Below are 16,253 nucleotides of genomic sequence, written 5' to 3'. Positions count from 1 at the left end.
CTTGTCTGGTACTGTACAAGAAAAAATGGGACTCCAAGTCTCAGCATAGCTCTATGCTCTCCATGCTGTATATATCCATATGTGATGTCATGGTGTATACCGCACTCTGTCAGACGCCTGTGACGTCCCACCTGTCCCAGGATCTGGCCTCATGCCCTGAAGGTTATTTTCAGCTGGTCACGTGTCACATTCAGATGATGGGTGACATTCCTTTATGTACAGACTGAGCAGAAGGACTGCAGCAGGGACATCTACCATTATTGGTTTGTATATTCCCCGGAGCGGCCATTATGGATTTCCGTGGATGAAAGCACGCAGCCTGGAGATGGTAAATTCAGCCCTTCTTCTACAATTCTATTCTGAGTGTACACGTTTTGGACATGGGAACGTCTTCTTGCGCAGGATACAGTCATTAGGCCAATCTGGGTGAGTTACCTTTACAGATGACAAGGATTGCGATTGTCTCTATGGAGTAATAATGGATCTGATCTGATAATAACATACTTCTCTTTACACACCTGAGGCACAATATGTAAGGTATATAGAGAAATAATCAGACAAAACGTTTTTGTTAATTTTTTATGTCTTTTACTTTAGTCAAGTATTCACAGAATAGCATAATAAAGTAATTACAGGGAACCTGACAGCTGATACATACTGCCTGATCCATGAGCACCACGTATCAGACATTGGCTCTATGATCTCAGCCAGACGTGTTTGACTCTGCAACACTGCGGCATTTCAGAGAGATACGTACTTTTAAAGCTGCCAAGGACCGAGCCGCACAAGAAACTAGTCAGAAAGGCAGCTCCCCGGAAGCTTGTCCCCGCTCATTGTCCTGGATTGACAGGTTTCTGCCTAAGTGCACATACAGGGAGAGTCCTGTCAATCCAGGGCTTTGGGAGGGGAGAAACCGCCGGCCACCTGCCTGTCTGACTAGTCTCCAGTGCAGCCCAGTCCCCAGTGGATTATATAAAGTATGTTTTTCTCGGAAACTCAAACATACCTGGCTGAGATCACACAGCCGATGCCTGATACCTGCTGCCCATGGATCGTAGAACATGTATTAGCTGTCAGGTTCACTTTAACTATAACACTAAAGGAAATAGTTGAATGGTCCTGGTTAAAAGTTCCCATAAGTTTTCCTTCTAACATGGAAAATTGCCCATTTCTGCACCACTGATGGCTTGCAGTGGTTTGTGATACAAGCCCTTTATTTTCTTATATGGTAAAACTACCCCATTCCCCTAGTGACTCTGCAGTGGATCTCTCAGCCAGCAGATAATATTTATCTGGTGTTACTACATTACCACTTTTCCACATCACAAGAAGATCATTCTCATAACGGTGCCCCTATCTAAATCCATCTGGACTCAAATTGTGTATGCCACCTGGTGGTCTGTAGCAGTGCTCCATGGTGTAGGGTGTTGGTGGCATACTTGTTTGTATGTACATAGCTGTTTGCAGTCAGGAAGCAATTACCGTAGTGGTCGAGCGGTCACAAGGACCTGCCAAGGTGATGGATGAAAGCAAACAAATGTGCCACATTTATGAAGAGTCCTGTGACTTTTAATGAATTTGGTCCTAATTACTCTAGCATGCAAGATGCAGGGTACGGTATGCCAATTTTATTAAATCTGAGCCATTGCTGAGTGAAATGTCCTTCCAAGTTTTAACCTAGGGGCCCATGACTACTTGTTGCACCCTCTTGCGTAGTTTGATTTCAAGGCACCAGCGCCATTTTTTCATAGACCAGAAGACCACCCATGCAAGAAGACCAGTGGTGAAATCAAACTGTGCACGTGCCGCCCACTACAACAAGAGTGGTGGTGCGAAATTTCAAACAGGATGTATGTCACTAAGAAATCAGTGACCTGTCATTGAAACACTGGCAACATAAAGATAAAATGAATGTGTCGGTCCCTTTAGCTTCCCAAACTGCCAGGTTACCATACAGAGCCCTTATCCTGCCTCCCAGTGAAGACCTTGATATCCCACAGTTTCTATGAGTACTAATACAACTTTGATGTTCTTCCTCAGAATAAGCTAATTAATAATTATCTCTGACTAGTTTGGGTGGGTGGTGATATAATCACGCCCCATTGACGTGACTAGGGCTACTTTCACACTTGCGTTTTTTTAATCCATCGTTTTGGGCAAAAAACGGATCCTGCAAATGTGCCCACAGGATGCGTTTTTTGCCCATTGACTTGTATTGCCGACGGATTGCGACGTACGGCCATACGTCACGTCCGTTGTGTTTTGGCGGACCGTCGGCACAAAAAAGCGTTCAAGGGAACCAGAGTAATTGACATATGCTGAGATCAGCAATTAAAGTTACATTAGTTACACAGGTTGAAAAAAGACCTTGGTCCATCAAGTTCAACCTTTCTCCTCCAATTATACATTCTTTGTCACTAAATTATCTATAATCCACAATGTTATGTGTATTGAGAAAATCATCCAACTCTTTCTAAAAGCTGTTATAGCATCTGCCATTACTACCTCTTGTGGTCGGCATTCCACAGTCTGACTGCTCTAACTGTAAAGAACCTTTTCTGTTGTGAAATTGGATTCTGGGCTCCCCCGGTGGCCACTTGTGGAATTGTACTTGTGTGCATCATCCCCTCTGTTCACCTGCTCCTATCAGGATGTGGGAGTCGCTATATAACCTTGCTCCTCTGTCAGTTTCATGCCGGTCAACAATGTAATCAGAAGCCTTTCTGTGCATGTTCCTGCTACTAGACAACTCCCAGCTAAGTTGGACTTTTGTCCTTGTGTGTTTTTGCATTTTGTTCCTGTTCACAGCTGCTGTTTCGTTACTGTGTCTGGAAAGCTCTTGTGAGCGGAAATTGCCACTCTGGTGTTATGAGTTAATGCTAGAGTCTTAAAGTAATTTCTGGATGGTGTTTTGATAGGGTTTTCTGCTGACCATGAAAGTGCCCTTTCTGTCTTCTTGCTATCTAGTAAGCGGACCTCGATTTTTGCTAAACCTATTTTCATACTACGTTTGTCATTTCATCTAAAATCACCGCCAATATATGTGGGGGCCTCTGTCTGCCTTTTGGGAAAATTTCTCTAGAGGTGAGCCAGGACTGTCTTTTCCTCTGCTAGGATTAGGTAGTTCTCCGGCTGGCGCTGGGCATCTAGGGATAAAAAAACGTAGGCATGCTACCCGGCCACTTCTAGTTGTGCGGCAGGTTTAGTTCATGGTCAGTATAGTTTCCATCTTCCAAGAGCTAGTTCTCATATATGCTGGGCTATGTTCTCTCGCCATTGAGAATCATGACACTTTTCCTATTCAGCTGCTGAAATCGCCTTTCTTCCACTTGTATGCAGCATCAATAGTAAAAAGATCTAATGTTACAAATAATAATAATACAAAAAAAAGGTTATTCTCACCCTCCGACGTCACCCGCTGTCCTCTGCAGTGCAAGCGGCAGGTTCCGGTGCCAAGGATGCTATGCGAGAAGGACCTTCCATGACGTCACGGTCATGTGACCGCGACGTCATCACAGGTCCTGCGCTCATACCAACCCTGGGAGCTGGGCAATATACTACGTGACTGTGCAATATACTACGTGACTGGCCAATATACTACGTCACTGGGCAGTATACTACGTGGCTCTGTGCTGTATACTATGTGGCTGTGCAATATACTACGTGGCTGGGCAATATACTACCTCACTAGGCAATATACTACATGACTGGGCAATATACTACGTGGCTTGGCAATATACTACGTGGCTGGGCAATATACTACGTGACTGGGCAATATACTACGTGGCTGGGCAATATACTACGTGGCTGGGCAATATACTACGTGGTTAGGCAATATACTATGTGGCTGGGCAATATACTACATGGGCTGTGCAATATACTATGTGGACATGCATATTCTAGAATATCCGATGCGTTAGAATCGGGCCACCATCTAGTAATAATAATAATGTGCCAGTCCTTTGTACTGACCACACATTCAGTGGGTACGGAAAGTATTCAGACCCCTTTACATGTTTTCACTCTTTGTTTCATTGAAGCCATCTGGTAAATTAAAAAAAGTTCATTTGCTTTCTCATTAATGTACACTCTGCACCCCATCTTAACTGAAAATAGCAGAAATGTAGAAATGCTTGTAAATTTATTAAAAAAGAAAAACTGAAATATCACATGGTCATAAGCATTCAGACCCTTTGCTCAGTATTGAGTAGAAGCATCCTTTTGAGCTAGCACAGCCAGACTCTATAGTATAATGCAGCCCCCTAAAAACAATAAATAAATACTCACCTCTCTTCCTCCTGGTTCCTCCGCTGCTCCGAGCACCTGCACTTCTCAGGACGGCAGGTGCTGAGTCGTGACGTCATCGCAACCACCTGTCAGTGTTGGTCTCAGTGACATCAGGCACTGAGAGGGGGATGATGGGAGAGGGAGTGTAACTCTCCTTCTCTCATCATTGCGGTCAGCTGTATCGGCATCTAGCCGATACAGTTGAACAAGCGATGATGGGTGGGGGGCCCAATGCTTAAACAAAGGGGCCCACTACTGCCACCGGGGTCCCCCCGCCTGCTCTGGGGCCCCATAGTGGCCAGGTGGCAGAGCAGGGAGATCGTGTCTCCCAGCTCTGCCACAGTCTAACTGTATCGGTTTGCAATATCTGTTTAATTTTAAAAAATTGAAAAAACAATGGCGTGGGCTCCAGCGCAATTTTCTGTGCCAGAGAGGGAAAGCCAGCGACTGGGGGCCAATGTTTGTAGCCTGGGAAGGGGTTAATACCCATGGATCTTCCCAGGCTATGAATCTCAGACCGCAGCTGTATATTTAGCCTTTACTGGCTATTAAAATAGGGCCCCCCCTCAAAAAATGACGTGGGGTCCACCAATAATTAATAGCCAGAAAAGGCTATGCAGACAGCTGCGGGCTGATATTCATAGCCTAGGAAGGGACCATGGATATTGCCCCACTCTGGCTACAAACACCAGCACACAGCCGCCTCAGAAATCGCGCATCTCTAAAATGCCCCAATTCCGGCACTTAGCCTCTCTCTTCCCACTGCCCTGTAGGGGTGGCATATGGGGTAATAGTTGGGGGTTGATGCCACCTTTGAATTGTAAGGTGACATCAAGCCGGCTTAGTAATGGAGAGGCGTCAATAAGACACCTATCCAGTACTAATCCTATAGTAGTGAAAGGGTTAAATAAACACAGGCAGAAATAAGTATTTTAATGAAATAAAACACAACACAGTTTTGCCATCTTTATTGTTCTGCCAATCCATGCGATGCCCTCGATCTCCTGCAAAAAAATAAAATAATAAACCAATACAAATACTCCCTGCTCCGACACAGTCCATTTAATAACGAGTGTCCCACGATGATCTACCCTATACAGTAGAGCTGTCACATCAGGAGATGCATTTCCACAACTCCCTGCCGCGTGTAAAACGCATACAGAATTCGCATGCGTTTTCCTGCAAAACACATGCGTTTTGCAAGCGGTTTTAGCTTGCAGAATGCTTGCGTTTTCCAAGCAATTTAAAGCATCGCTTGGAAAAGTGATTGACAGGCTGGTCACACAAAAATAGTGCTTGACAAGTGTGACCAACTTTTTACTATTGATGCTGCCTACGCAGCATCAATAGTAAGAGATAGAATGTTAAAAATAATTTAAAAAAAAATGGTTATACTCACCTTCCGACGGCCCCCCATCTCCTCAGAGGCGCTCCCGGTACATTCCGTTCCCATGGATGCTTTGCGCGAAGGACCTTTGTGACATCACGGGCGTGACCGCGACGTCATCTCAGGTGATTCGCGCAATGCATCCATGGGAACGGAATCCGCCGCATGCACCGCTGAGAGGCAGGAAGACTCAGTATATTCCTATTTTTTATTTTAATTCTTTTTTTTTACATGAATATGGATTCCAGGGCCGGAAGGAGGGTCTCCTCTCCTCCAAACCCTGGGTACCATCCGCACATGAAGCGCTCACTTTATGCATGGTGGGCTTAGCCACATGCGTAAAGTGATCGTTTCAATGCAATTCTATCGCTGCGGAACCGCCGCGATTCCGCAGAAATAATGAACATGCTGCGGATTTTACCGCTATGCGATTCCGCAGTGGGAAAATCCGCAGCATGGGCACAGCAACTGCGGAATCCCATAGGATTGCATTTTTTAATTGTTTGCGCTGCGGTAAAAAAACGCTGCAGAAACGCATAAAAAACGCAACGTGGGCACACAGCCTAAAGGCTGCATATTTTCTGCTGCTTTTTTTGCACAAAAGTTCTGCTGTGTTTCTCTGTCCAAGTAAACTGGATATTCTGGATAGGATATTCAAGATGCTGACAGTTCGCCGGCTCCTCCAAAATCAGGCAAGGGAATCATAGAGTTCAGAAGAGTTGCATACTTTATTCAGGGCTATAAAACTACGCGTTTCATGGACGTCCTGTCCACTTCCCCAGGTACATAGCCAATACTAACAGAATTTCTTGAAGATCCTTCGCAGGTCCGATGCCATCGGCAGCCCTCCTATCATACTTACTATATGTGTTGTGCATACTGATAACGTGTAAAGGTGAGAATTTTACCTTGCAGTAAACTAATTATTATTTTGGTAACTGCGCTATTGCGCCCCTCTCTTTACTGTTTCAAGTAAACTGGATGTGATTTCAACTGCACCCGCTGTTTTCTAAAGATGATACTGAACTGTGCGGTTTTGGTGCTTTTTTTTCTCTAGGAGTCTAGATGCTTCTATATGTAGCCTTAAAAAACGCAATTAAAAAAACTGCAGTTATTTTTTTTAAGTGCATAATCAAAACGTTTCTGTACTATAAAAAAAAAAAACACATTAAAATGTGCTTAAACATCTGCACCAGAAATGCATCAAATAAGTGGCAGAAGATTATTATGGCGTAGTTTGGCGCGGATCCCGTAGAGAACAAAAAAACCCACAGTATTTATGCAATATGTGAACACAGCGTTACAGACACAAAAAAACCAGACGGCATAAAAATGGATCGTCCCCAAGGGCAGCGGGGTACTCGGTACCTGGTCCTTCAGTTCACAGGGGGATGTCACGGTGGCTGACCCGGTCCGTGGCCCTTGGGACGTCCATGCAAAAGGGAAAAGTCTTTAAAGGGGAAATGTTCATGACGCCACCTGTGGTATTCAGTCAGGATGACCGACGCTGCTTTAAGGGTTCCGCTGGGGTGATGTTATGGCAGCTAGATGGTATACCTTCCCACAGGTGAAGTATGTCCCCAGGGCTTCCCAGTGTGTAGATGGTGGATGGTGAGAGGCGCAGTGAAGAACGAGGACACAAGGTTGCAGTCTCTTTACCTTTACTGAAGGCTTCAGCTTCCACAGTCCAGGGTACCAGATCACAGGGCAGGCAGAGTCCGGCCGGTTTGGAGGCAAATCCAGAGTCCCCTTATCCAGGTGGAAATCAGTAGCCTTCCTTTGCGATGCAGTGTTGTAGTCAGTGGCGTAACTACAAAGTTATGGGCCCCGGTGCGAACTTCCAAATGGGGCCCCCCCCCCACCTCCGTGACGCCCCCCCACCCCCTTCCCCTAGATACGCCTCGGACTGTTGCAGGAATCTCCTGCACTGCAACATGGTGTTGGGTGCCAGCACAGCCCGCACAGTGGTATATCCAGCACAGCCCGCACAGTGGTATATCCAGCACAGCCCGCACAGTGGTATATCCAGCACAGCCCGCACAGTGGTATATCCAGCACAGCCCGCACAGTGGTATATCCAGCACAGCCCGCACAGTGGTATATCCAGCACAGCCCGCACAGTGGTATATCCAGCACAGCCCGCACAGTGGTATATCCAGCACAGCCCGCACAGTGGTATATACAGCACAGCCCGCACAGTGGTATGTACAGCACAGCCCGCACAGTGGTATGTACAGCACAGACCGCACAGGGGTATGTACAGCACAGCCCGCACAGTGGTATGTACAGCACAGCCCGCACAGGGGTATATACAGCACAGCCCGCACAGGGGTATATACAGCACAGCCCGCACAGGGGTATATACAGCACAGCCCGCACAGGGGTATATAGAGCACAGCCCGCACAGGGGTATATAGAGCACAGCCCGCACAGGGGTATATACAGCAGAGCCCGCACAGGGGTATATACAGCAGAGCCCGCACAGGGGTATATGCAGCACAGCCAGCACAGGGGTATATAGAGCACAGCCCGCACAGGGGTATATAGAGCACAGCCAGCACAGGGGTATATAGAGCACAGCCAGCACAGGGATATATACAGCACAGCCCGCACAGGGATATATACAGCAGAGCCCGCACAGGGGTATATGCAGCACAGCCAGCACAGGGGTATATAGAGCACAGCCAGCACAGGGGTATATAGAGCACAGCCCGCATCTCATCTCCCCCCCCCCCCGATAATGGCCCCACAGTCCGGTGAAAAAGAAAAAAAAAAACTCTCCTCACCTTTCCTTTTGCCAGCGCTGCTCCTGGTGGCTGCAGTCTGCCCAGGACACTGCAGGTGCGCGATGATATGACGTCATCGCGCACCCGCAGTGTACTGTCAGAGGCAGAGCGGGGAATGATGGGAGAGGGAGCGTCAGGTGACGCTCTCCTCCATCATTGCATTGAACTATACCGGTGTCATAGACGCCGGTATAGTTAAATGCGGCGGCGGCGGGGGGGAGGAACAGTGCAGCGGCCCACTACTGGCATCGGCTCTTCTGGCATTTGCCAGAAGTGCCCGATGTCCAGCCCGGCCCTGCCCTGACCTGCCGGCCCGGGGCCCCTGACCTGCGGGGCCCGGTCGCAATGGCGACCGCTGCGACCGCGGTCGTTACGCCCCTGGTTGTAGTCCCTTACTGCTAAGCTTCTCATAAGGTCCTCACAACTGTTGTAGATGTTATGTCTCTCTCTCTGTCCCCCAGATAGGATAGGACAAACCCTTATGACTGGTGGCTTGAGGTGGTTTATAGGGACTCTAGCCTCTGGGAGTTGCCACCGTGCCTCCTGGATATAGGTCGGACAAGTACGATGGAAATAGCTGGCCTGCCGGTCTCTGAAGTAAAGCGTAGAGATCCTTACTCCCTCGGTATTCCGGCCACCGGATTTCTGCGCCTCAGAAGGAAGCGGCCTGCTCCTGGCTGATCTCCCTCTGATATCCTCTCTTTTGCTTTGCTTTCCTTCACGCTTGCTGCAATATGTTCTGCTATCTGTTTGTTTCCTAGGAGCTGCAGCACTTCAGGCCACAGGACTCCTCTGCTTCCTCGCCCTCTGTCTTCCTGACAGGAACTGAACCCTTTCCCTCCAGATCAAGATGTTCTTATAGGGGAGTTCACCTTAAACAGGCTTAGAGCTCCCCCTTCTGGTCTGGAGTGTGAACATGTTGCATGCATTGTGTTACCTGACAAAGAGTTCTCCTTCATTGCCTCCAAACGTAGTATCACTCTCCCCGAGAGGAATGCAATACCACTGCAACGACCAAGACCCTGGGGCGCCGCATAATGAAGTTACATAAACATGAGAATGTTCTGTCGGCTCTGACTATGAATGAAGGAACAAAAAATAAATCCAAAGGTCCCAATTAGAGATGAGCAGGAAGCACAGAAGACGGATTGGGACCTGACTAATCAAAAGTCGCACTGGGAACGCTGGAAGGTTAGAGATTCGTGGCCTCCTGTCCTGTTGCCAGGTACCATGGACCTAGATGCTGGACCAGAGTCCCGTGAATTGATCATCTCTAGTCCCATCAGTACTGGATACAGTGGACAGTCCTGGATTTGGGGCTATGCACTACTGTCTCAGGTGTCTGATAAATGTTCCTCACTGCCATCACCCCTCCGACATCTCCTAATTTGTCATAGCACGCTACAGATGCCGCATTATCTGTTCCTCTTTGTGTTCTTCAAAAGTTGGGAGGTATCTCTTTAAAGGATACATGCTTAGTCCATTTACATCAAATGAAGAAGACACAATTAGCCCTATTGAATGCTACGAAATAAAATATTAAAATAGCTCTGTTTTCTATAGATACAGGAACAAGTACAATCCTCATCCTGAGGCTGGAACATGACAGCTGTGGTTTGCTTAGGATCAATCTCTAATATCAAAGCCTTGTGGGAGAGCAGAATCCAGAAACATCAGGAAGAGCTGCAAGCGGAACGAGGCTGGAGAGGAAAGGCTTCTGTGGGGGAGTGAGTAGAAAGACATCACACCATATAGTTAGTGTTCAATTGCATAAATGGCTGGGCGTACACATATTACAGTATATGGTATATGTGAGCAATGATATATTCTGCCTGCTGTTTGTACATGTGCTTCTCACTAAATTAGAATATCATCAAAAAGTTTATTTCAGTTCTTCAAAACAAAAAGTGAAACTCATATATAATATAGTCATTACAAACAGAGTGATCTATTTTAAGTGTTTATTTCTGTTGATGTTGATGATTATGGCTTACAAGTTACAGTCAATGAAAACCCAAAAGTCATTATCTCAGTAAATTAGAATACTTTATAACACCAGCTTGAAAAATGATTTTAAAACCCGAAATGTTGGCCTACTAATATGTATGTTCAGTAAAGGCACTGTAATAATTATAGGGGATAACTCAGGAGACTCTTTGCGTGGAACAAGACAACTACAGGACACAGTTTTATAAGTGGTAAAGTCTATATTATCACACGGTGATTCAAACAGGTGCAGAGAGAAACTTAAGTCCACAACACTTGGTGTAAATATTAAACGCAGCTTAGCAGTCTATAGGAAACTTCAGAGGAAAATGTAATCAAGCAGAAATTCTATGAAGCACAGTTATTCTTGAGGATGCTTGACACGAATAAATCCTTGTCTTAGTCCAAACACAGATAGATAAACTTATAAGGCAGTTCAAATCATATCTTAGCTCAACCAGGGAGCCCTGGTTAATAGTCTCATGTTTTTGCAGAGCAGCAACAGCTTACATGTCCAGGAAATGCAGATGGAAGTAAACACGAGCAGCAGATGAAGGAGGATTACTGGAACTGGTGTATGCAGCAGGAACTCAGAGCAGAGTAGCAGGATCACCACACAGGTTCACAGGAGAGGTATATAGCCAGGGAGTAATCAGAGGTCAGGAGCTGGATGCAAGGCAGAATAATCTAGCACAGACTGAAGGCTGGGGTGGAGTTTTATAGCAGGAAGACACAGTGCACATGAGACCAAAGACACCATCTTGGAAAAGGGCAGTAATGCACAAAAGGTAAAAAATGTTCAGAGTCCTGACAGGCACTCAATATTTGGTCGGGGCTCCTTTTGCATCAATTACAGCATCAATGCGGTGTGGCATGGAGGCGATCAGTCTGTGGCACTACTGAGGTATTATGGAAGCACAGGTTGCTTTGATAGTAGCCTTCAACTCGTCTGCATTGTTGGGTCTGGTGTCTCTCATTTACCTCCTGACAATATCCCATAGATTCTCTATGGGGTTAAGGTCAGGCGAGTTTGCTGGCCAATCAATCTGTTGTTTTTAAACCAGGTATTGATACTTCTGGCAGTGTGGACAGGTGCCAAGTCCTGCTGGAGAATGAAATTTCCATCTCCAAAAAGCTTGTCGGCAGAGTGGACCTACACCAGCAGATAACATGGCTTCCCAAACCATCAGTGATTGTGGAAACTTCAAACTAGACCTCAAGCAGCTTGGATTGTGGAATTTACTTTCATCTGAAACCAACTCCTTGGACCACTGAGCAACAGTCCATTTCTTTTTCTCCTTGGTCCAGGTTAGACGCTTCTGGTGTTGTCTATTGGTCATTAGTGGCTTGACACAAGGAATGCAACACTTGTACCCATGTCCTGGATACCTCTGTGTGTGATGGCTCCTGAAGCAATGACTCCAGCAGCAGTCTACTCCTTGTGAATCTCCCCCAAATTTTTGAATGGCCTTTTCTTAAGAATCCTTTCAAGGCTGTGGTTATCCCAGATGCTTGTGCATGTTTTTCTACCACACTTTTTCATTGCACTCAATTTTCCATTAATATGCTTGGATACAGCACTTTGTGAATAGCCAGCTTTTTTTGTGGCTTACCCTCCTTGTGGAGTGTGTCAATGACTGCCTTCTGGACATCTGTCAAGTCAGCAGTCTTCCCCATGATTGTGGAGCCTACTGAAACAGACTAAGGGACCTTTTTAAACCCTTATGAAGCTTTTGCAGATGTTTTTTGTTAATTATTCTAATTTACTGACATAATGACTTTTGTGTTTTCATTGGCTGTAAGCTATAATCATCAACATTAACAGAAATAAACACTTGAAATAGATCACTCTGTAATTACTCTATATAATATGAGTTTCACTTTCTGTATTGAAACACTGAAATAAATTAACTTTTTGATGATATTCTAATTTAATGAGAAGCACTTGTTATTCATGGAAGGTACATGTCTATGTGTGATACCTTGCCCTGGAGCAGTTTACATTCCAGTAATGGCAGTTTGTGATTGTGCAGTGAAGCTAGTGCTCTTGAAGGGAGGGTGTAATATCTTATTCAAGTTATTGATCAAAGAAGAGCAGAGATGCTCAAGTCAAAAAACTGTGTATGTAATGTATATATACACACACACACACACACACACACACACACACACACACACACACACACACACACACACTACATAATAATATAATAGTATATAATGTATTTAGACTAATAATCAGCATATAATGTTGAGCCTTCCGAATCAACTTTAAGGTTACAAAGATACCGTAAGTCTCTTTTTCCTCCAACCATTTAGTGGTTGCGGCAATAATATTCACATTTGGGGTGACACCTGATTTGTTACAGTGCACATCAGACATGACTGAACTTAAAAGGGTTTTCCTACAAAGTACATTTTAATTAATAGATCTTGGAATAATAATAAGTTCCACAACTGGATGAGTTAAAAAAAATGTTCCTGTGCGGAGATAATCTTATAAATGTACCCCTGCTACTGTGTGATGGATGTGTCTGACCATGTAGAGCTGCTCCAGTTCATAGTCGGAATGTACCACAGCTCCTGACCAGGGAAAGGAAGCATATGTCACTGTAATAAATGAGTACACAGATGAAACAGCAGGGGCTCACAGCTGCTTTCTGAGGTAATAAAACTGGCAGGGAAATGTATCACAGGAGCCAGTGTTTCTACTGCCTTTTCAGCCCTCTGAAATGATCATACATGAAGTCAGTGACGTAGGAGCACTGATGCCTGCTGAGCTCATATGTTAATGAGTTGATTTATGATGAATTCACAGGCCTGGCAGAAACACTTGTTCCTGTGATAAAACAGACAGTGAAAATTGTTACCTCAGAAATCAGCCCATGCTGTGTTGTGTCTGTATACTAAATTATCATAAGTGACTTATGCTTCGTCCCCCTGTGGCCATGAGCTGTGCTATGTACGACCATGAACTAGAGCAGTTCTCCATAAGTGGACAAAGCAAATAAGACAGTACACAGCAGGGGCACATTTATAAGATTATAGCTGCACAGGAACATTTTTTAAAACATCCAATTGTAGAACCTACTTTTATTCCAAGAGCTATTATTTAAAATGTACTTTGTTCATGAGAAAACCTCTATAAATGGCTCCTTGTATTTGTACTTTCATGTGATATGTGTCATTCTCTGTTGGAACAGAATCTCTAATATCTGGGAAAGTCGGATCCAGTTTTCAAAACTGAAAGAAAAAGTATACAATGAAGATGGAAGATTAATCCTAAGAATAGAGAAGGAGGAGTGGAAGGTAATTTATGCCCTAAATAAGTTTTAATATTTTTTTAATTATTTGAATAAATAATACAAATAATTTAGAAAGTGTTATTTTTTGTTATTATTTTACTATTTTTTATTTAGTACACCAAAACAGAGCCACAATGTAGCAGTAATAGCAAATGTTGCTAGAAAAATCACAATAAAATCTTAATGCATACAACAATTAAAACTCACTAATTTTTACCTATTTATATCCAGTCTAATATGCACTAACATTTTCTCTAGCAAAATCAAAAAGGAGAAAACAGAAAAATGATAAATATGCCAGATACACTGAAACTGTAAAACCAAGAAGGAAAAGTCGTGAAATTATGGACATCTCAAGATGAATAGACATATTAATGACATGCAGATGATGAAAAATGTAAATTTCATTTTCATAACATCTCGATGTATTGAGTAGGAGTGCTATGTGCAGAAATTTATGCACTTATAGTCTCGGCTGCTATCAATGAGGTTACTAATGCTTTCTGAGGAATGTTCTGTCACGCTGAATGCACTTGGGCAAATCATCAAGATCCGCCTCCAGCAGCTGCCTTTGCAATTGCCCACCAATGTCGTCCTAGCATGGAGGTGCTGCAGGCCATGGTAGCATGTTTAGTCCAAACAGACTGCTCACAGTAACACGAGCAGCTCATGGCCTGGCATCGGGTCCTTTGGACCGTACCACTGGATTCACGATTGATCCATTCCGTGCTGCAAGTAAAACTGGATGTCACACGCCAAACCTAAGGCATCAAACAGTCTCTACCCAAATCATGTGAAGGTGTTTGCAGAACATTAGGCTCAGTCAGACGTCCCGCTACAGATGTTCCATTGGCCTCATGCCACCGCCCTCAAAGACTATCATGTGTAACACAGCAATGGAGGATAGAACGGAGGTCTTTCCTCTTTCAGGGATGAGCCCACTTTTGTCTTGGATGCAATGATAGCTGGAGATTTGTCTAGAGACCAGGTACGCTAACAACTTGGCGTTACATTGACTTGGCTGTGGAACCAGTGGTACAGCCATTTGTTGAGTGTCCCAGGAGACGTTTTTCAGCACAGCAAACCTAGGCCACATATTGCTCTTGCTTCTGTAAGCTGTCTGTGTGGTCTAAACCTACTGGTGCCATCTAGCATGCCCTGCAGTGTCTACAGTTTTGATCATTTGCATATTCATTTTTCATAATTTGCATATCATGTCTATCAATCCTGTGATTTCCATAACTGCACAACTTTTCCTACTTGGTGTTCCAATTTAAATATTGAGGAGTGTATAATAAATTGTAAATTGGTAATATTTATGATCCATCTTCGGGGCTGGTGCAGATTCCTGTAGATTCCCTCATCTGAGAGAATCAGGTCAATTATGCAAATGACACTCTGATCAAAGTATGATCCGAGTGTGATAAGAGTGCACTCTGATTCTCTCGGATGAGAAGATGGAGAAAAAATGTCTCCATCTTCTCCATACTGTGAGGCAATGGAAATTGGAAACCACAAAAAGAGAAAAAATCCTCCAATATTCAAGAAAGTAAACCAAAAACAGGCAGAGATGCTTACCTGTCTAAATGGGCCTCAATACAATTGCACTGACTGGCAAACGTAAAGACCCTTGATGCGGGTTGCCGGCTTACATATTATGGCCAGAATATCAACCAATACCTTACATATATTGATATGTTTTTTTTTGCACGTTGTATTTTTTCCGGGGTGCAGTTGGGCCCAAATGGTTCTGTACACTGTGGCCTCTGTTCACACAGGATGCATTATAGTTAGCACTGGGCAGCCCGCCATAGGGCGTCATTAATAGGCTGAGAACCAGATGCTCTGCATTCCCTGTGTGAACACGCCACATACAGAGTATGTATCTCAGTGCATTGGTGTACCACACGGCCAAACCCTGATTGAAGGCTGGCTGTTTCATTTGGTATTGCACCTGTGCAGTTGCCATTTTACTTGGGTCTGCTGCACCCTGTCAGTGCAATTGTATTGAAGCCCATTTAGACAGGTAAGCATCTCTGCCTGTTTTTGGTTTGTTTGCAATGGAAATTGGACAGCACTCATATGTCATCTGAGTGCAGTCCGATGTTTCCCATGCTCTCATTGACTTGCATGGCTGAGTATGATCTGAATATTGGATCAAGTTTTGGCATGCAGCAATTTACTATGTAAGAGGAAAATACTTGTAAATGTGCACAGCCCCATAGAACAGCATTGGCCCAAGTGAGATCTGATGTTTTGTCGGATCGCACTCAGACTGACAATACAGCCGTCTACACCTGCCCTTCACATAGGCAATCATTATCAGATCGGGGAGGGCGCTGGGTGTCTTTGTTGATATGCATGACTGCAGACAATCACTTGCATCATGCCACCGTTGCAGCCATACCAAAAAAGACTGGGGACTTTTCACATTTAGGAAGCCTATCGATTAAAAAAAACTAAAGCTTACCAATCATTTTCTGCATATAAATTATGGCGGTC

General features: G+C 44.6%; 1 protein-coding gene across 1 annotated transcript in view; it reads left to right on the top strand.

Annotated features, from left to right (window-relative positions):
• The first annotated feature begins 227 nt into the window (after window positions 1-227).
• LRRC39 (leucine rich repeat containing 39) overlaps window positions 228-16,253 on the top strand; it is a 29,694-nt gene continuing 13,668 nt past the window's right edge. Inside the window, exons 1-3 of the mRNA XM_077278713.1 lie at window positions 228-426; window positions 10,024-10,187; window positions 13,650-13,755. Of these exons, the coding sequence (XP_077134828.1) occupies window positions 10,063-10,187; window positions 13,650-13,755 (231 nt within the window). The 5' untranslated portion in view covers window positions 228-426; window positions 10,024-10,062. The remainder of the gene's footprint in view (window positions 427-10,023; window positions 10,188-13,649; window positions 13,756-16,253) is intronic.

This window comes from Ranitomeya variabilis, chromosome 8, assembly GCF_051348905.1.
Source record: "Ranitomeya variabilis isolate aRanVar5 chromosome 8, aRanVar5.hap1, whole genome shotgun sequence".
Lineage (NCBI taxonomy): Eukaryota > Metazoa > Chordata > Amphibia > Anura > Dendrobatidae > Ranitomeya > Ranitomeya variabilis.
The sequence above is the reverse complement of the archived record's forward strand: the minus strand, read 5'-3'. Positions and strand labels throughout refer to the sequence as shown.